Source organism: Monodelphis domestica, chromosome 1 (assembly GCF_027887165.1).
Source record: "Monodelphis domestica isolate mMonDom1 chromosome 1, mMonDom1.pri, whole genome shotgun sequence".
In the NCBI taxonomy this organism is placed as follows: Eukaryota; Metazoa; Chordata; class Mammalia; order Didelphimorphia; family Didelphidae; genus Monodelphis; species Monodelphis domestica.
Window position 1 is genome coordinate 62,977,919 of NC_077227.1, and position 21,174 is coordinate 62,999,092.

The following is a 21,174-nucleotide window of genomic DNA, read 5'->3' on the forward strand; positions in this document are numbered from 1 at the left end:
ATTTCTTTCCTTCTTCTTTTCCATCTTCCCTTTCTTCCTTCATTTACCTGTAATTTATGGGTTTTTGTTTTATTTTGTTTTGTTTTTAGATTTTGGTATTACAAGATTCACATTCACCCTGTAATGCCAGGATGGATATTTGCCCTGGGGAGAAGGTTGGGGTTGTTAGAAGTGGGTTCAGTTTTCCTAATACAATCTAGTTTCCTTCCTATTCATTTATGGGCCCATTCAATGTCCATGTTCAGTGCCTCAGTGGAATTACATGTCTGGGAGTCTGGGAAATAGGCACCTTTCAACTGTTTAGTTTTTGCTTTTTGGATTATTAGGCTACTCTCTCTCTTTTTTTTTTTTTGAAAAAATTATTTAGTCAATTTCGAACATTATTCCTTGGTTATTAGAATTATATTCTTATTCTAATAAAGGTCACATGCACAAGTTAGCAAGTGTCTGAGGCCAAATTTGAACCCAAGATCTCCTGTTTCTGGCCTGGCTCTCAATCCACTGATTCATCTAGCTGTCCTCTTCCTCTTTACTTTTTCTTGGTCTTGATCCTTCCAAGCTGAAAAGTCTTCAAGGTTGGAATGGCAATGGGCCATCTGTCATTTGATTAACCTGAAAAGGTCTGAAACCTTAAAATCAATCAAAAGGGAATGAAACTTGAAACCAGTTTCATTAAAAAAAATATACAAAAGTATTTCATGAAGTTTAATAGAAAAAATCAAGAAAATATCTAATTTAAGAATTATTATTTCTTTAGTATAGCTTGATTTACAGTCTATGTTTCCCAGAACCCATCATCACATAGGGCATATCTAGAGTTCAGTTGCTACCCATTTCCTTGTACTATTATTTTATCTAGAGGCTATACTCTTTCTTCCTTGTGTCATCCAATGGGAGCCCTTTGTTATGCTTCCTGACTGAGAATTGAAACAAATGGTATCCTCCTGATAGGGCCCAAAGGCCATTCAAAAGACCTCCAAGAATAAGTAGCACAGTAGGTTGAAAGAAGTAAGCCACTGGATCATCTATTTGGAAGGGGCCCAGGCTACAGAGTTTGGAAGAACTTTGGTGCCTTTCCATCACTGAAAGGAGCTGATGGCTGTTCCTCCCTATTAATCAATAACAAGGAGAGAGGAGAGACACTTCCCCAGTCTGTCATTGCACTAAATGATGATTTTTTTCCCCTCCACAAGCCAGCAAATTAATTAATGCCATCTATTTTCCCGATTCTGACCAAAGGTTGTCAGATTCCCTTAGCCCACTTATTGATCTGTAATATAACCTTCCATTTCCTGCTTGGGCTATTATGTGAAATAAAATTCATAATGGTTGCTCTCCTGAGCAGCTGTGCACCTGTGCACTCAGCAGCGACTGGCAAGCTCCCCTTGGAAGGGCCAGGGGAGCCCTTGTTTAATTAACATCCCCAAACCCGTCCTGTCTTGGTATTTACAATAGGCCTCCCTTTCCCCAAAGCTGTCTCCTCTCCTGTGTCACAGTCCTACCGCATATTACTGCTCTCTGTCCATTAGAGTTCCATGCTTCCCAATGGCTGCTTCTCCTGCCCTGGGTGAGGGAGCATTTCTCTAAGAGCAGTAATGAAAGGCAGGCTGTAAGGTAAAACTAATTAATCTCTTCTGCCTCCATTGAATTTATCTGATGCTAGAAGCAATACACCATGTGCTCTAAAGCGAATGAAAGCAGCCCCAGAATTGATGCCTCCATCCTCAACAACAAGGGCAAAATTATCAATTTCCGGCCCTGGGAGCATTCACTGGTTTCTCTATGCCCTAGTTGATTATGGGCCAGGCATTTTATTTATGCAAATATGGACAGGCCAAGGTTATATTTCATTCCTAATCAAACCTAGGGAGTTGGGCCCAGTTCCACAACCATATTATGTGAAAAGGCGATATAAAAAATGTTAGTGCGATGGAACTATGGGTGAAGTTCAACAAGAGAGCACAGTAGACTACTAGAAAGAGCACTGGGCTTGGAGTGTGACTATCTGTGTTCAAATTCCAGCCCTGTGGAGTTAGCTAGGTGGCTCAGTGGATTGATAATCAGGCCTAGAGACAGGAGATCTTGGGTTTAAATTTGTCCTCAGATATTTCCTAACTGTGTGACCCTGGGCAAGTCACTTGACCCCCATTGCCTAGCCCTTACTGCTCTTCTGCCTTGGAGCCAATACACAGTATTGATTCTAAGATGGAAAGAAAGGGTTTAACAAGCGAGGAAACTGGAAGATGACCTCTAAGATTACTTATAACTCTTGATCTATGATAAAATATTCATGAAAATTTAACAGAAAAGGGGATTCCCCGTTGATAATGAAGTTCACTAGATGCTCCTATTTGAAGACATTGGACTAATTGCATCAAGTCCCAGAACATTGTGAAGCCTCTTCCATAAAATATATAGTCACTTGGCAGCATATTGCCAACAGGGGCTTGATCATCCCATCCCATCTAAAGGTTTATGGGAGTATATGGCCCAGAGTCCACTAGACTGAGAAGATATTGAGAGGTTGCCATCTGTATAACTGGATGGAGTACCCACAATGACAAAAATCACTTTACCCTCAACTAAAATCAATGGGCAGAAGTTATGAAGAGGTAGATTTTGTCCCAATATAATAAAGACCTTTGCTATTATTTTACTTACCATTGAGACTGTTCAAGAAGAGAATTCAAGATTCCACTTTTTGGAAATATTGAAGAAGCACCCCATGTTTCACTAGAGCATTGACTCCATTCATTCTAGGCTATGCCAGGCTCAGGGAGGGTGGTGGGGTTGCTCTCTCCAAGCACAATCTGCATTTGTTAGAAACTATTGCTGATAGGACTAGCATCAAGTCAATGCAATTGCTGGAAAATGAGTTGGAGACTTCTTTCTAAGGCTCATACTGACCATTTATCAAAGTAAATAAAATTTGGGGAGGGAGAAAATATCACCTTCTCCAGTGAAATTGTGTATTAGTCAAGGCTAGTAGGATTTTCAAAGCCTTTATCATGAACTTGATCACTTAAGCATTTGACTAAGAAAAGAAAGAAGATGAATTCTCTCTTGTTCAGAAAATACCATTGGATTGCATGGTTAAACTGGCCTTAGTGTCTTACTTAAGGAGCCCAAGGAAAAAGACAAGTCATCTGTTCTTAGTTCCCACCTACCTGTGGGTAATTTTCTTGGGTTCTCTCTTGTTTGAGAAGATATTTCCAGTTTCATGTCTTTAGTGAGTACCTCACCATGAGCCCAGCACCAACTTAAGAGAGGTCACTTAGTTCAGGTAGTAATCACATTAAGAAACATGAATTAAGAAAATAAACTTTGGTTAAGTTACAAGATGTCTTAAGAACAAATAGAGGGATCACTTGAACTAATGGGATTTCAAGGAAGAGATGTAATTTGAGTTTAATAAGATTGATGTGGCTAGAGAGGAAGGATTCAGGTTTTCCAGGCTAAGAGAAGAGAATGGCATATTTGGGGTGAAATGGCCAGGTTCATCTGATTACCTAACCAGTCATCACTCAGCATGAAAAAACTATGAACTGGTTTCACTGCCAGTGGGTCAAACTACAATGACTCTGAGTGCCAGGCATTGGGTTAGACATTCCAAGAAGCCTGAGCTGGAATTCTGTCCCTGCCTTTAACTCTTTGTCTTCTGAGTTCATCCTTCTTTCCTTCCTTCATCTGGGATGCTAAGATTTCAATGCTGTTCATTTTTCTTTCCTGGAAGCATAGTTATGCTTTCCAAATAGTTTTAGAACAAGCTTACCCATAAAATCTCAAACAGAGGTGAAGTCATCTCTTGGCCACCAACTTCCATTTTCTCATCTGTTGCAAAGAAGCAAAGTTAGACTTCATTGATAGAATATCTTCTCAATACAAGAGCTATTTAAATGTTTACTGGGCTATCTCAGGAAGTAGGAGACTTTCTTTCACTGGAGGGGAAACCAAAAGGCTGGGTGATCATCTGTTGGGTGTGTTGTAGTGGTGAGTCTTTTGGGAATGTTGGTTGGCCAAGATGGTCATTGTAGTCCCTTTGTTACAAGGGAATCACTTTAAAAGACTGATATATATATTAATTAAGGTCGCCAAGGAATTCAGCTATGTAATTCCTAAATGAAAACTCAAGTTTGCAGTCAATCTTTTATGGAGTTTAATTACAATAGGAGTAAGAAAGGAATTAGAGATAGAGAGAGAGAAAAAGAGAGAGAAGGGAATAGGGCTTAAATACCCCTTCTGTTTAGGCTGGGCCAAAAGGCCCAAGCCCTTAGATAGCTGGGGCAAAGAAAAGAGATCAGTCCCTATTACTCACGTGACCAAAATGGAGAAACAGTCTCAGAGGGCCCCACCTTCAGCTTCCTTCAGAGCAGGCTTCCCAGAGCACACCGCCACTACTTCCACAAACTCCTCAACCACACTCGAGTCTTCAGACCCTCCTATCTTTAAGGAAACCATCCAAGTTCCTCCCCTCAGTTCTCCCATCTACCAATCACTGTTCATCAATTTCCCTGTGCCAATGGAGGCTCTAGCTTAACCCAGGACCTCCCAGAGGTTTCTGGCTTTTGTACATGTCTGTTGAAGGTCATATTTTCAAATGATTAAATCTTTGCTCCTTTGCTACAGCCCTTTCTAAATCCTGTTAACCTGAGTAGGGTAGAGACTCAAATAATTAAATTTTGATCTAGGCTGCAGCCCTTACTCAAATCCTGTTAGGACTGAATAGGGTGGAGATTGATTCCAAGTATCTCCATTGTATCAATTCTAAAATCAATCATGACTCAAAGAAATTCCTGTTCTATGCTTAAGCATAGGTCAAAGTCCTTTCCATTGTTCAGCAAAGGGTTTCTGTCCTAAAGTAATCTTAAGAAGGGAAGGAGAAGGAACCTCCCATGCCAATTGGGTTCCCATTCCAATAGACTATCAGTAAGAAATTTTCCAAGTATGAAATATCCCAATGGTGAAATTTCCAACATTTATAAGTCTAAGGAATTTTGAGGTTTACACCTTGCAACACTCAGATTCAGTAATTATGTGATATATGAGTTGGATTCAAGGGTAAAGAACCTGGGATCTGAGTTTATTTTTAAAAACCTGTTTTTATAACTGTATTTCAATGTAATTGATTTTCTTTACCATCCTATGTATTTTGTTTTTCACATTTAAAAACATTATTCTGAAAAGAGATCAATGGACTTCACAAAATACTACCAAAGAGGTTCAGGACATACTTTAAGCTTAAGCACTCAGAATCTAAGGTTCCTTCCAGCACAGCCATTAGATAAAGGAGTTAGATTGGGTCACATTTAAGGTGCCTACCAGGGTTACAATTCTATTCATTTTATGTGAGAGGCAGTGTGTCAGAATGGATAGAGTTCTTGATTTGCAATTAGGAAGACCCAGGTTCATAATCCTGCCTAGCTGTATGACCCTAGGCAAGTAATTCATCTGTAAAATAATGCGGTGAGATTTGAACTCAGTGGCCTCCCAAATACCTTCCATTTCAAAGTTATGCTTCTGTGGGTTCTGGAAACACTAATGGATTTTTCCCTCTGTTTTCTTGCTTCTCCAGCTTGTCACTGACACTTATGATTTTTGTTAACTACGGTGGAGGTGGCTACTGGTTCTTTGAACATGCTCCATGGAATGGTATTGTATAGAATCTCTTTCCCCTCAACTTTAGCCTGAGCCTTTTAAGCAAATCAGCAAAGTAATTATTGATCTCTAAGAGAAAAGGAATTAATATGGCCTCCCATATCCTCTGTAGGTAAGAGTATTTAACAATGAACTCTGCTTAAACTTCATAAAAGCCTCTTCAGCAAATCAGCAGAAAAATATTGATCTTAAAATAAGTATGTGAATGCTAATTGTATTTGGGCTTTCCACTGGAGGACCATTAGATTATTTAGCCAGGGTTCTCCCTTTAATTTTATGGTCTTACTGTTGTCTACCCAGGCAGTTTTCTCTCTGTTTCAGCAAGGCCCATAACTACCTGATTTTGCTGACTTTTCCTTTTCATCGAGTCCAGCATATTGACTCTGGAGAGAACTGGAGGAGCTTTTAAGATCATGTTACCTGAGCCCTTGCCCAAGTTAATTGTAATGGCACAGCCTCACCACAGGGATTTCTTGTTAAATGGATGAGGAAGACATACCTGCTTGGCACCTGTACTTAGACTGGCCAATCAATCCATGGCCCTCTTGACAGTCTGCACTTTAGTTACCAGCAAGTTTCATTCTCTGGAAGTCCCAGGTGGCTGGCCAAGAGCTGGTGCTACCAGAAGTGAATATGGGCTATTCTTGCCTGACGTCTTCCTTCCATGTGAACATCAATCCATACCAGAAAACCAATAACGGACTGTCTCATGTCTCTGTTGATATTTCTGGTACTCTGGGCATTGGAACTCTCTGGGGCTAGCATAATGGCCTGACTTCTCTCCTTTGTCTGCTTCTTAGAAAAAGGGCAGGATTCCTCCAAGAAAGCCAAGTTCCTTTCACAAAAGCAATGTACTTCCAGGGACTAAAATTGTTATTAAAAAACAAGCAGTAAGGGCAGCTAGGTGGCTCAGAGAGTCAGATACTTACTAGTTGTGTGATCATGAGCAAGTCATTTAACCACCATTGCCTAGCCCTTACCATTCTTCTACCTTGGAACTGATACTTAACATCACTTCTAAGACAGAAGGTAAGGTTCTAACACCTGAACACCTTTTCATCACAGATCAAGTGACCATAAGCATTGATCTTTTGTGTTGACCCTACCAGAAGAATCTGCTGCCAGGCCATGTGGAATAAGACATTCAAGGACTGGGGGGAGGGTCTTTAAGGAGAAAGGAATTCCCTATCTCCATCTTACTTCTATTTTCTTTTGGCCCTGACCTATGCCCCAGAAATGTTTAACCAAGTTGTCTCATTTCTCTTTGTTATTGTTTTCATTATAGGTCTTACAATTGCTGACCTGGTCATGCCATGGTAAGTAAAACAGAAATCGATCCAAATCAGGGGATACCTGGATAGATGGTGCTATGTCACAGATGACGCCTTCTTGGTTCTACTTTCTTGAAAATTTCCCCCCAAAAAATCATATTTAGAGTGATGAAGTAGAAAGAATACTGAACTGGGAATCAGGAGACCTGGGTTCTAATCTTATTGATAAGATTCCCCATTTAAGTCATGCAAGGAGTTGGTTTGCCCCATTAGATTGTGAGCTTCTTGAGACCATTCTTTACTTTCTCTGAGTCCCCAGTACAGTGCGTGGCACATAGAAGGTGTTTAATAAATGCTTGTTGACTTGATTTTAGGTATTCAGAATTGGGGGAAGACTGAGGAACAAAACATGTTTCATGACCTCCAGCACAACCTGCTCCCATGGGGCTCTGAAATCTCCCTTTAAAGTTCTTACAAGCAGCAAATTCATATGAATCGAACAATTCTCACATTTGGGTAGTTTTTTTTTGTATGTAATATTCTTTATTTGTTTATTTTTTAAAATCCTTACCACCTGTCTTTGTATCAATTCAAAGAAAAAAGAGGAACAAGGGCAAGGCAATGAATGGGGGTTAAGTGACTTTCCCAAGGTAACACAGCTAAGAAGTATCTAAGGCTATATTTGAACTCAGTTCCTCCCAACTCTATGTCTGGTGTTCTAGCCATTGAGCTACCTAGCTGTTTTTTTTTTAAATCCTTCCTTCCATCTTGGAGTCAATACTGGGTATTGGCTCCAAGGCAGAAGAGTGGTAAGGGCTAGGCAATGGGGGTCAAGTGACTTGCCCAGAATCACACATCTGGGAAGTGTCTGAGGCCAGATTTGAACCTAGGACCTCCCTTCTCTAGGCCTGGCTCTCAATCCACTGAGCCACCCCCCAGATGTTTCTAATGTAATATTCTTTAAAGATATAGTACCTTTGATGTAGATGAGTCCCTTAAGGAGATAGCTTCACAGATATACCAAGAAGAGAAGCTCTCTCCCTTACTTAACATTTGTAATATAAGCCAATAAGGGAGGTTACAGCCCCCTACACTGGTGAATAGGGGAGAGGGAGAGAAGGGGTTGAGAGAATGAGAGGGGAGAAGAGATTGATCTTCCCCTCTCTTCCCCTTGGTGAAGACAAGCTGAGTTTGTTTCCCTGAGGGACAGAGTATGTACATCTCCTCAGAGACTTGGTTTGGGAGGCAGAGGTTGAGGACTTTGGAGAAATGACCCACTGCTTCCCTACTGGATCTCAGCGTTTGTTGAGAGACAGGATAGAGTGTCCTGCTTCTGCATCCTCCCAATACTCCAGCTACCATTTCCCCTTTGATATCTGGGTTCACTCTGCAACTCAAGTCTTGAGCTAATCCTCCTCCTTGAGGAGAGGTGTGATTCTCCCCAAATCTTCAGTCCCCTTCTTTGGTGTCAGAATGCAGGCAGACCTGGTCTATATAATAACCCTTTAATAGAAAATCACCCAGGGAAGGGGAAATAGAAGGGTTGAGTAAGGAAAGTGGGTAGCAGGAGTTCCTAAAGACTGACAGGCTGACCCCCCCACAAATTTCAGGGGGTCCAGGCTCTAAGCCTGCGATGAGGAAGGATACTCTCTTGCTTTTCTTTAGGAGAAGAATGGGATAGTAGAAAGGACATTCTACATGTAAAACTTCGCCTTAACTTCTTTGAGCCTCAAAGTCATCTGGAAAATGGGGAGATTAATAACTAGAGTTAAAAAAAACAAAGTTGATGTTTCTATAGAGTTAGGTCATTAGGAAATATATTTACATATACATGCATATACAGATAAAAGGGAGAAGGGGAGAGTAAGTGACCTAAAGAGATAGAGACAGAGACAGAGAGACAGAATAAGAGGCTTGACCTAGGATCATATAAGGAAAGGGAATTCCCAGGGGAGGAAACTCCCTCTAACAATGTAGGTCAACCCTTTCTCTTGCCCAGGGTCACACAGCTAGTAAGTATAAAAGGCTGGATTTGAACTCAGGTCTTCCTGACTCTAGGCTCAGTGCTTAATCTGCTGTATCACCTATTGGCTTCTATTTCTAGCAGTATATATACTCAAAATGAGTACACACCGATTTGGGGATAAAACTAACAAGGCCATGATATTTCTTATAAAAATACATCATAAATAAATACCTTTGTTCATTTAACTGGTCGGTTTAATTAAATATCCAATATGACAGGTTAGGGGATAGAATAGTAGAGAGCTGGAGATATAGTCTGCCTTTCTATTTAATGAATTAGGACAACAAACCCAGAAAGCTTTATATATTGAGGGAGTTTCCTTCTTTCTCTCCCCTTCTCCTTCTCCCCGATAGGTGTGTGTGTGTGTATTCTCACATACATACATATCAAAAAATAGAAAGGATAATGGAATTTAAAATTTTGAAATCAGGAGAAATGGTTCCTGGCTTTAAGCAAGTAATCATTTCTACCACTAATGATTAGAAATAGCAATATGTTAGACTCTCTGGATGCTCTCCAATGTCTAGCCCAGAACCTCTGCTTTCAGAGACATAGGTAAGACATCAAAGCATTCAGCTGGACCCTAGGGTTCCTTCTCAGTTCAGGAGACTGAGGCGAGTGAATGGGATGGATTACCATGCTGTCAGGCCTCATAATCTGAGAACACTGGCAGCAGCATCCAGTAGGGAGAAACCATCTCAGTTCCCAATAGCTTTTCCTGTTGAATTAACACGATCTCATGTTTAAAGGGTAGTTTAGGTAATGCAGTTAGAGGGTATTTCAACCCTGAAAACAGAGCTGTTTATCACCGAATGATGGGCCCTGGGGCAGTAGAACTGCTCACTGAGGGCCAAATGAGATAAGTGTGTCTGGTGTTTGCCCAAAGTGGACATTAGAAAATACTCAGAGGCTGTTCTGATCTCCAGATATTTTTCTAAGTCTGTGTGTACTCATCTAGTCCAATGGTTCCCAATCTCCCGAGGAGTTATTGGAAGAGCCAATCTCATTAAATGGCTTGGAATAATAAATAAAGAAGCATTCCTTTCATAAACTCGATAAACAATATGTCTCCCACACATATGAAATGCTATTTTTCAAATGCATATAGATACTACTCATTAGAAAAATATGAATTCTCTTAAAAGCATTACTGCATTCATTGTAGCTTATTTCATTATGTATTTTCTTGATCAATGGATATGCATGCAATTATTAATGGTGGACTCTATGACATTTTTTACATTAAAAAGGAGTCCTTATACTGGAACAAGTTTGGAATCTTTGATTTAGACAGAATAAGAAGAAAAATAGCTGACATTTATATAGGTCTCTGAGGCTTGCAAAGTGCTTTATATAAATGGTAGCATTTGATGTTTATAGCAACGCTGAGAGGCAGGTATAATTATTAGCTTCATTTTACAGATGAGAAAAGAGGGTATCAGAGAGATTAAATATTCTCTTACATAACCAGGAATTATCTGAGGCAGGATTCAAACCCAAGTCTTCCCTATTCCAAATCCCCAAGTTTATCTGAAGAATAAATCAGCTCTGCTAAGACCCACAACAAACTCATAATTATTCTATAATTCTAAGGAGTAAAGAGAGAATGCCATAGTCCTTTTTTCAGCCTTTCCCAGAGGGGCCAGGTCCATAGGCATCTTGAGATGATGAAAAGGATTGGTAGTGCCCACAATAGTCCTAAATGAATGATCCAAAACTAGAGGGAGAAGTCAAACAGTTGTGTCAATTCTGATTTTGGGGTCAAACTGTCAGAAGTCACCAAGGGCAAGGAGTAGACAAGCCTGAGGATCATTTGGTTGGAAGACAGACCCAGGAAGCACCAGCTGAATTTGGATGCTAAGTTAAGTGTGATAACTTGGCAGATGCAATGTGGCGGCTCTCTTAGGCTGCAATGAGAGGGATAGTGTCTGGAATGTAGAGGTGATGGCCCCATTCGACCCTTCCTGTTCACATTATATCTGGAGTATTGTGTTCAGGTCTCAGAACCCAAATTTGGGAAGTAAATCTGGGCATAGACTGATTTTTTGGAAGAGAAGAGGGAGGTATGTTTCACTATCAGTCCTTTGGAGTCAATAATGGCTACTGTGTTGGCCAGAGTCCTGATGGATTTCAGTGTGGCTTTCCTTTGCATTATGGCAGGTGCCATGGTCTATGTCCTCTTGTTCTTGTTTTGCTGTGTATCAGTTGATGCAGTTTCATCCAAGTTTTTCAGAATTCTTCATATTTATACTGACTTCTTATGGGATTGTAATATTCCATTATATTCATATGCCATAATGTATCTAGCTATTTTCTAACTAATGAACAATTTGTTTCTGGGTTTATTTGTTTTTGCTACCAAAGATGTGATGGTATAAATTTTTTTTGTATATTTGAACCTGTCTTTGACTTCAATGGAGTTATACATCCAGTAGTGGTATTTTGGGGGCAAACGTTATTTATTGTTTAACAAGCCTTCTAATATCCAAACTGTTTTACAGAATGATTGGACCCATTCACAACTCCGTTAACAATACATTATTATAAGGCATATTTTTTCCTAAGGCCATTTTGAATACTGATTAAACTCAAGAACGAAAAAGTATGGGACAAGCTGACTCATTCCTGTGATGACAGAGACCTGGCTGGGCTTGAGTGTCATTACCCAAGATGAGATGTTCCTGGATCCCAGGGGCAAAAAGACAGTACAATCTGGGCCCCACCTTTCAGCTTGAAACCCCTTGCGAAATCTGGCCATCCTCCTTCCTCCCACCACACAGATGTTCTTCACAACTCCTTGAGGACTCAGAAGCATGTGAAAGGATGTCTTCAGGATGCAGATGGAAAAACCACCAGCCAGGGAGGTGGGGATTGAAGGGAAAGGAGGAGCAGCAGGGAAGGCAGGAAAAAAAGATGAGAAAAAAACCAATAACACAACCAAACAAACATATGCCAAATCTGCCGACCTGTCATCCTTCCCCTTAATGGGCACTTACAAATGTGCAACCTGCAGAAGCTGTTGCTCCCCAATGTGACTGTGGTTATAAAACAAACAGCGTGGTCGATAATATGATCTAATCTGATTGAAGAGGTCACTAAGAAAATTATTACCCACTTTACAACCCATTAACATCAAGACATAGATTTCAGGAGTGTACAAGATAGATTAAAACTTGCTTACTTAAAGTAAGGAGGTCGAAATAAACTACTCTCTAAAGGGTAACCTCTGAGGGAGAGAGAGAGACAAAGAGACAGAGAGAGGAGAGACAGACAGACTGACAGACAGATAGAGAGGAACAGAGACAGAGAGAAACAAAGAAGATAAAATAAAAGAAAGGAATGAAGATGGGTGGGTGGAGGGGGAAGGGCATGAGAAACAGTTGGCTGTGCTTGATTCTTTAATTCACAAAACCTCAGAGTTGGAGGAGGGGTGGACACCTTCAAAGCCATCTAATTCAAACTACATCTGAATAAAAATCACTTCTACAAACTTCTTGGTAAATGGCAATCTAAACTCTGCTCAAAGACTTCCAGGGAGATGGCACCCACTTCTGGAGGCAGCCCATTCCACTTTTAGATAGTTCTAATTCTGGGGACATTTTCCCTTAAATTGAGCTGAAATTCCCCTTTCTTCCCATTCTTCTTCCCATTCCAACTCATTCTGCCTCATTCATCAAGAAGAATGAGTTTAATTCCCCTTCCATATCACAGCCCTTAAAATTATTGACAACTATCATATCTTTTCCCCCTTTCCCATCCCATCTCATCTCTTGGCCAGGCTAACGACTTCCAGTTTTTATAACGAATTCTCACCATCTTCTCGCCTTCCTCTTTATAAGCCCTAGCTTGCCAATATCATTTGGAAAGTGGTGCTCCAAACTGAACACAGTACTCAAGACATAGTCTGAACAGAGTAGAATTCCCACCCCTTAGTTGGGCCACTCTCACTACACAGCTTAAGGTCCAATGAACTTTTTTGCTTACTATGTCACAATTTAAACTAGCAGTGTGTGTGACACTCCAGATCTCTTCCCCACTGCTTTTGTTTGGATTTAGCCATACCTCTTCTATTTTGTTAACTTTTTGAGGATGAGATGTACATCTCAGAGTAGAGGGAATGCTGGACTTGAAGATAGGAAGACTCAAGTTCAAACCCTACGCGGAATACTAATTAGGTGACCACAAGAAAGTCGCTTTTCCTCATTAAGCCTCAGTTTTTTCATGTGTAAAATGGTTATAATAACATCTATAGCAATTGCCTCCCAAGATTGTTGTGAGATTCAAATGAAATTAATATATAAAAGATCTTTTATAAACTTAGAAGGAAGCACTATATAAATTTTAAGAAATACCATTAGGTTTGACCCATTGTGTTAGCCTGTTTAGATTCTTTTGGGGAGGACTAGAATTCTGACCCTGCCAATATATTTCCTATCTCTCCCATTTTTTTTTTGTTTTTCACAAAGCCACTTAGTATACTATATATACTTTGACTAGTGTTGAACAGTACAAGGTGAAGGTGATATCCCTGGGGCACTCCATTGGAGACCATTTTCAAAATGACATTCATGCATTAATCTTTATTCTGTCATTCAATCAGGTCTTAATTTACCTATCATTTAGGCAATATTTCTCTACTTTGTTCTTAAGGATTGCAACAAGACACTTGTTTGATATTTTGTTAAATAAAATCTAAGTAAACTATATCTATTCTATCCTCCACATCACTCAGTCCAATAAACCTGTCCAAATGCAGTAACTTCTTAATGAAGCCCCATTGACCCTTAGTGATCACCACTTCTAATTGCTTAGAAATCATCATTTTAATGACAAATTCTACAATTTTGAAAAGAATCCGAGTTAAATTTGTATAATTGCAAATTGACTCTATTTTCTTCACATTTTTTTTTCAAAATCAGGACAAGAATAATCCAACTTTTCTGCATTACTTCTATTCTCCAAGAAGTTCCAAAGATCATTAACCTCTGCTCAGCAATCACATTCCTCTATTCTTTCACAACCCAGAGATATAGCTTGTTCAGGCTTGGTAACTTGAACTTGTCTCATCAAGTCAGCCATGTGCTGCCAAATGTTTAATGACCCACTCTCTGAGGGAAAGAATTGTACCCATGACACTTTTCCTCCATCATTTTCTTAAGCCTACACAACCAACAAAGCAATAAACCAAGTCCTTATCTGTAGCATTTGCTGATTTCTGTAGTGTGAATGCTCATACTAAAATTTAACAATCAGCAATTGCCTCCAGTATACTCCTTCACGAAGGGCAGCTGATTGTTCTCTTATCATCACTTGTATCATTAGTTTCAATTTTCTGTCAACTATGTCCTAGCATTCCTGACCTGAAGATAATTTTCCTAGGTTGAACTATAGAAGACTAATAACAGTTAAGTAGTTTTGCTTTTTCTTCATCATACATTATCTCTGGCCCTTCCACCTTGAGTAGTGGGATTTATCCTTTCCTTGATTTTCCTCTTTGTTCCAAAAGAAATACAAAAGCTCTTTTCTTGGCTTTAGCAGACATAATCAACCCCAGACTATGTTTAGCTCTTTTTTTAAAAAAACATTGTTTTATTTGGTCATTTCCAAACATTATTAATTGGAAACAAAAATCATTTTCTTTTCCTCCCCCACCCCCACCTCTCCTATAGCTAACACATGATTCCACTGGGTATCACATGTGTTCTTGACTCGAACCCATTTCTGTGTTGTTGGTATTTGCATTAGAGTGTTCATTTAGAGTCTCTCCTCAATCATATCCCCTCCACCCCAGTAGTCAAGCAGTTGCCTTTCCTCAGTGTTTTTACTCCCACAGTTTGTCCTCTGCTTGTGGATAGTGTTTTTCTCCTAGATTCCTGAAGATTGTTCAGGGACATTGCATTGTCCCTAATGGAGAAGTCCATTACATTCCATTGTACCACAGTGTATCAGTCTCTGTGTACAATGTTTTCCTGGTTCTGCTCCTTTCGCTCTGCATCACTTCCTGGAAGTTGTTCCAGTCTCCGTGGAATTCCTCCACTTTATTATTCCTTTGAGCACAGCAGGCTTAACAACATCCTCATGTCCCTACTTCTCTTTTATATTCATCCTTTATTTTTGGCCTTCCTTCTTCTTTACATCTTTAAAATCCAAGGTGATCATTGGGTTTCCTATGTATCCACAATGATTTCTTTCAATAGCCCTCCTTTTTCTTCCTCAAGGAAATCATTTTTGTTTTAATCTTCAGAATTTAGTGCTTGATAACTTTACGTCTCATGTGGTTTACGTCCTTTATAGAAGATTAGATTATGGTATCCTACCTACCTTCCCTTTGTTTGGACGATGTGTGCCAATACATGCTAACTCTTAAAATCTCCAACTCTGTCTTGTAAACCTCCAAGTACTGGGATGATCTCTTTTAAATACTCCATGATTCGCCATCACTGAGAGGAAGCCTGATATCATGGACAGAATTTGGTCTTATCTCTGCCATTAACTTGCTGTGAGACTTTGGGCAAATACCCTAGCCTCCAGGTTATTGATGAAACTGGAGGCACTTTGCCTGGAGAAGAGAAGTCTGTATATGGCAGAGAGGGTAGGGCAGGGAGGAAGGGGCAGGTTATTTGTCCTTAAATAATGTTGTAGGATCAGATTTGTTTTGATTGGTTCCAAGAACCAGGGAATGGAACAAGAGAAGCTAAAGTAGGGTGAAAATTCCTAATTATCAGAATGGTACAAAAGTAGGATGGATTACCTAGGGAGATGGTTCCTTCATCTGGAAAATGAATACATGAATGGAAAAAAAGCATTTATTAAGTATTTATTATATGAAAAGCACTGTTTTGCAAAATAAAGGAGTTGAATCTTTAAAGGTCCTTTTAGCCCTAACATTCTGATACTGTGGTTTTGTATCAGGCTTAGGGAAATGGAGAAGGAACAGGAAGTAAGAAAATAGGAAAGGGAGTTGGAGAGGGGAGAAGGGGCAAAACTAAAAAACAAAATTTAAAACCCAAATGATCACTAAATAAGTGAAGAAACATTACCCCTAATAATCTGTGCTTTCATGTTCTAAAAGTGTTCATATAACTTTGTTCCCTTATAATAGTTGAGTTGATCCATTAGCTGATACACTAGGATGTCTAAGACTTTCTCACCCTTCCTCCTATAAGGGTGGCTAATAAATGCCCAAGTGAAGGCAGCTAGGTGGCTCAGGGGACAGAGTACCAGGCCTGAAGTTGGGAGGACCTGGGTTCAAATATGTTCTTAAATACTTCCTAGCTGTGTGACCCTGGGCAAATTACTTAACCCCACTTGCCTAGCCCTGCCTTTCTGTCTTAGAGTTGTCATTGTTATTAATACAGAAAGAAAGGGTTTTTTAAATGCCCAAGTCTTGGGTCAATCCAAGCAATGCAATGATGCAAAGGCAAAAATCCCAAGAGTTTATATGAATCTCAGGATCTAGAATCTCAGAATAATAGAACTTAATATTATAGAACATACTAAAATATAGACTCTTTAAATAAAAATCTTCAAATGTAAGAGTAAGAAGAAATCATGTCTAACCTTATTTTACAGATGAGAAATTTCAGACTTTTAAAGGCTGAATGATTTGCCCAAGGTCATATAACTAGCAAATGTCAGAGCTAAGACAAGAACCTAGGTCCCTCTGACTTTTTGTCTAGTATTCTCTGCACTGAGGTGACAGGAAATGCTATTTGAGAGCCAGATATATACTAAGTATCCTTTGTTCCTTCTAAGCAGCCTTGACTTCCTTGGGATGGTAGGTTCTCTCTCCTTGCACATGCTCTGTCTGGCAGCAGAGAAAAGGCACCAAAGAATAGCCCATGTAGGTTCATCAAGATAAATAAAGCCACATATAATAAACTACAAAGGTGATATCTGCATTCAATTATTTAGAGCTTATTTTAATTACAGATATGAAAAAAAGGGACTCAAAAAGCCTTTTAAACCAATTTCTAAATTCTAAAATTTCAAGTGGTACTTAATAAAGATCTCATAACAAATTTATAAAAGGAAGACCTACATAGAAAAATAAATAAAGCTGTGCTCTGATAGTGGTCTTTCTTGTTCCCAGGTTCGTTTTCATCCTTGGCACTTCAGTGGGTCTTGCATTTCATGTTATGCAAAGGAAAGGAGTGAAGAAGTTCAAGCTCTTCCGTAAGGTAGCCTGGAGAACTGGTGTCTTAATCGCCATTGGAGCCCTATTTCTTAACTATGGACCAGTAGATGGACCCTGTAAGTACTGCCTTTGAGCAATACCTTTCGTACTGAATCCTCTTTCTGGTCTGTATGTCTTAATTAATGCTGACCCCTGGATTTGAAAAGCCTTGCTCCACATATTTCTACCTTTATGTAGATTCTGCTTTTCCTTCAAAACTCTGATCATAAAAGCATCTCCTTCCATAAAACCTTTTCTATTCCCTATGTCCAGAACTGGCACCTTCCTCCTCAGAACTGTCATACTATTTTGTTTTTATCTCTTTTACACACAGGAGGGGGGAAATTTGCCTAGACAACCATTTTCATGAAAAAAAAATTGGGGGTTTAATGGACTTCAAGCTCAATATAAATCTACAGTGTGACCTCAGAGTGTGACCTCCCTCCCTACCTCCCTCCTTTCCTTCCTTCTTCCTTCCTTCCTTCCTTCCTTCCTTCCTTCCTTCCTTCCTTCCTCTCTTCCTTCCTTCCTTCCTTCCTTCCTTCCTTCCTTCCTCTCTTCCTTCCTTCCTTCCTTCCTTCCTTCCTTCCTTCCTTCCTTCCTTCCTTCCTTCCTTCCTTCCTTCCTTCCTTCCTTCCTTCCTTCCTTCCTTCCTTCCTTCCTTCCTTCCTTCTCCCCTTCTGTCTCAGTATAAATTCTAAGACAGAATGGCAAGGGTTACACATTTGAGGTTAAGTGATTTACCCAGGGTTATACAGCTGGGAAGTGCCTGAGGCCAAATTTGAACCCAGTTCCTTCTTACTCTGACCTGGTGTCCACTGTGCTACCTATCTGCCCAGATAACTGTATTTCAACGTACTTTGTTTCCTTTATAATCCTATTTTTTATGAATTTAAAAAGCTTATTCTGAGAAGGGGGTCTATAGGCTTCAAGAAATTGCCATAGGAATCCATGGCACAAGAATGGTTTATGAATTGTTGATCAAAAACAAGGGAGATGACCATCTCTGGATCCTCCACCCTGGTCAGATCCCACCTGGAATATCACATTCACCTAAATGTACCCCATTTTATGAAGAAAACTGAAAAATTGGGGTGTGTCAAAGAAAGGATAATCAGAATGATGGGAAGATGGAAATCTATGCCCTATAAGGATTGGTTGAAGTGAATACGATTTTTTTAGCCAGAAAAAGAGAAGATGTAGGAGAGATGTGGGAAGTATCTTAAAGCATTTGGATAGTTCTTACAGTGAAGGGAATTAGGTTTATTTTGCCTGGTTCTAGAAAAAAGAACTCAAGGGTAATAGACACAACATGTTTAGAGACAGATTTTGGCTCTAAGCAAGGAAAGACTGCAATGAATGGTAGTAGTCTCTCGGTAACCGAGGATGATGATTGTCTGTGCGTTTTCATCTATGGTGTATAGATGAGTGTGCACAAAGACACTTGTGCGTAAAGGAGATTTAAGTGGAAAAGTTGATGCACAGAGACAGTCCCACTCTCTTAGTGTTGGAAGCCTGGGTCCATTGGCATGAAAAATTGTTACATCTGGAGACTTCCTCAGCTGCATTGGGTGACTGTGTTGTCCTTTGTGCTCCAACACACCCTAAGCACTCCACAGTGCCTTGCTGCGTCGCCCTCTCAGCCGTTGAACCTTATTATTGGTTTCTTCCGTCTGTTCGGCCAAAGCAGTCTTCACATGCTGGGTGAGCAAAGCCCTGGTTCACCTTGAGTTGATGACCCGATGGCTACCCTCACAAGGTTTAGCCGGCCTGTCGAAGCCGTTGCCCGGGGTGTGGCCGCTGCCACATGCTAGCAGCTACTGGGAGCCACAAGTGAGAACTGGGTGTCAGGTGAGGGTCAGAGGCTGGAGAGCTGCCCTAGGAGGGCACAACAAGCCCTCCATACCAGAGATACTACTCCTCCCTGAGCACCCCATACACCCCTTGCAATGAATAGAACTACAGAAATTGGGCTCCCCTACTAGGGGTCCTCAAGCAGGGTCTGGATGATCATATATTGTAGGTATTATAAAAATTATTGATGGCTATTGAGGTCCATTCTAATCCTGAAATACATGATTCTGTTTAGTTTTGCATTTATATGTATAATTATGTCTTTCCTGCTAGCTAGTCAGATCATTGTGGTTGGGCACTTACATTATTTTACATGTTTTTGTCACTTTCCCAAAGCCTGGCAATGGTGCTCTAGTAGCTGCTAAATAGATACTTAATTGAACTGAAATGAGAAGTCACTGGCTATTTCAAGCAGGGCTTAAGGGACTAAGTCTCAACATCACTGCTCTGGGATTGATTTGCACTCAACTTTGCAGCTATAGGAATTAGATTTTACCAGTTCACTTGGGGCTTTAGGGAACTGAATCAGAACCATACTCATAGGAGTCTGGTTGATAAACCAAAATTCCAGCTGGTTAATTTATGATGCAAAGTGTCCCTTTTCAGGGACAAGAATGCTAGTGTCCACTGTGTAGGCTTCTCCTTTCCCTTATTCAGCCACCCAGAAATGGAATTCATAATTAAAAGAATACTTGTTTGAAAGATCCTAGCAAAAAAGGTTGGATAATGTTATGGGATACTCAGGATCATAGCTTCAGAATTGACAGTCTCAGAGTCCAAAAATCTCATTTTATTGATGAAGAAACCGAATGTTGAAGTGGAGAAGTCATTTGCCCAGGGTCACATAGCTACTACATGTCAGAGAAGGAATTCCAAATCTGATCTTCATGACTCCATATCCTGTCCTCTAGTCTCTACACCAGAAGTTCTTAAATGTTTTGGCTTCAGGCTCTGTTTATGCACTTAAAAAATTATTGGGTAGCTCTAAAGAATTGTTGTTGATATGAATTATATCTATCAATATTTTCCATCTCAGAAATTTTAAAAATGTCAGTATTATTATGAAAATAGTTTTGTCTTATGAATTCTTTGAAAGGGTTTTAGAAACTCTCAGAGGTCCCTGGATCATACTTTGAGAACTATTGTGCTGTACCATATTAACTCTTAAAAAAACCCCGTATGTTCTGTTTTAGAATCAATACTAAATATAGATTCCAAGGCAGAAAAGTAGTAAAGGCTAAGCAACTGGGGTTAAATGACTTTCCCAGGGTCACACAGCTAGGGCTTGTCCAAGGTCAGATTTGAACCTAGGACCTCTTGTCTCTAGGCCTGGCTCTCTATCCAGTAAGCCACCTAGCTGCTTCCATATTGATTCTTATATAGGATATCAGAAAGCCTAAAGAATTATTCCAGTTCCATCACTGTGTATATTTTTCTGGTGACTGGAATAACCATGTCTGATAGGTACATCTATCTCCTTTAAATACTCTTTATGTATATTCTCTGTCTGTCTGTCTGTCTGTCTGTCTGTCTGTCTGTCTGTCTATCTCTCTGTCTCTGTCTCTTTCTCTTCAAAATAACCTGGTGGTTAGATAGGTTTTGCTATCCTGTTTTACAGATCAAGTCTAGGAATAGAAAGTGAGTTGCTTTCCCTTAAATAGTATTCCTCCATCCACTCCCTTACTTGTCTATTTAAGCTTGTGAGAATTGGAGAGAACCAGGTTAAAAGAATGAAGGACTTGACAGATGGAGTATCCCACAGGAAGTTTTTGGGCCATTTGGGAGAAATTCCATTCATGATTAAAGACTGAGCTTCATTGAAAGGGAGTGATTAGGACAAGAAAATAAAATTTCTTGGCTCTCTCAAGCCAGTGATTCTGAAGGCAAGCTTGTTAACAGAAAGTTGAGACAGAGGGTAGCTGGGTGTCAATAGTGGAGGATCTGAGTGATGGGCTGATCCACTGATAGGGAAGTAAGAGAGGGGATCTGATATTTATAGCTGTTGGAGGTTAATAGCTAAGTATAGGTTGAAAGAAACTGAGACACATGCAGTTGCGTCATTTGCCCAATATCCTACATTAAGTTAGTATGACTTCTGACTCCTGACTCCCAGCTGAGAGGCTTTTCTACTTTTCCTACACTACTAACTGTTTTTAAACTTCATTAGAGAAACAATGCAAATTGGTCTGCAT

General features: G+C 39.9%; 1 protein-coding gene across 1 annotated transcript in view; it reads left to right on the forward strand.

The window, feature by feature from the left end:
- The first annotated feature begins 5,458 nt into the window (after positions 1–5,458).
- Positions 5,459–21,174, forward strand: part of LOC100015953 (heparan-alpha-glucosaminide N-acetyltransferase-like) — a 159,367-nt gene continuing 143,651 nt past the window's right edge. The window contains exons 1-4 of the mRNA XM_056815386.1: positions 5,459–5,463; positions 5,573–5,649; positions 6,941–6,971; positions 17,045–17,205. Coding sequence (XP_056671364.1) covers positions 5,459–5,463; positions 5,573–5,649; positions 6,941–6,971; positions 17,045–17,205 — 274 coding nt within the window. The remainder of the gene's footprint in view (positions 5,464–5,572; positions 5,650–6,940; positions 6,972–17,044; positions 17,206–21,174) is intronic.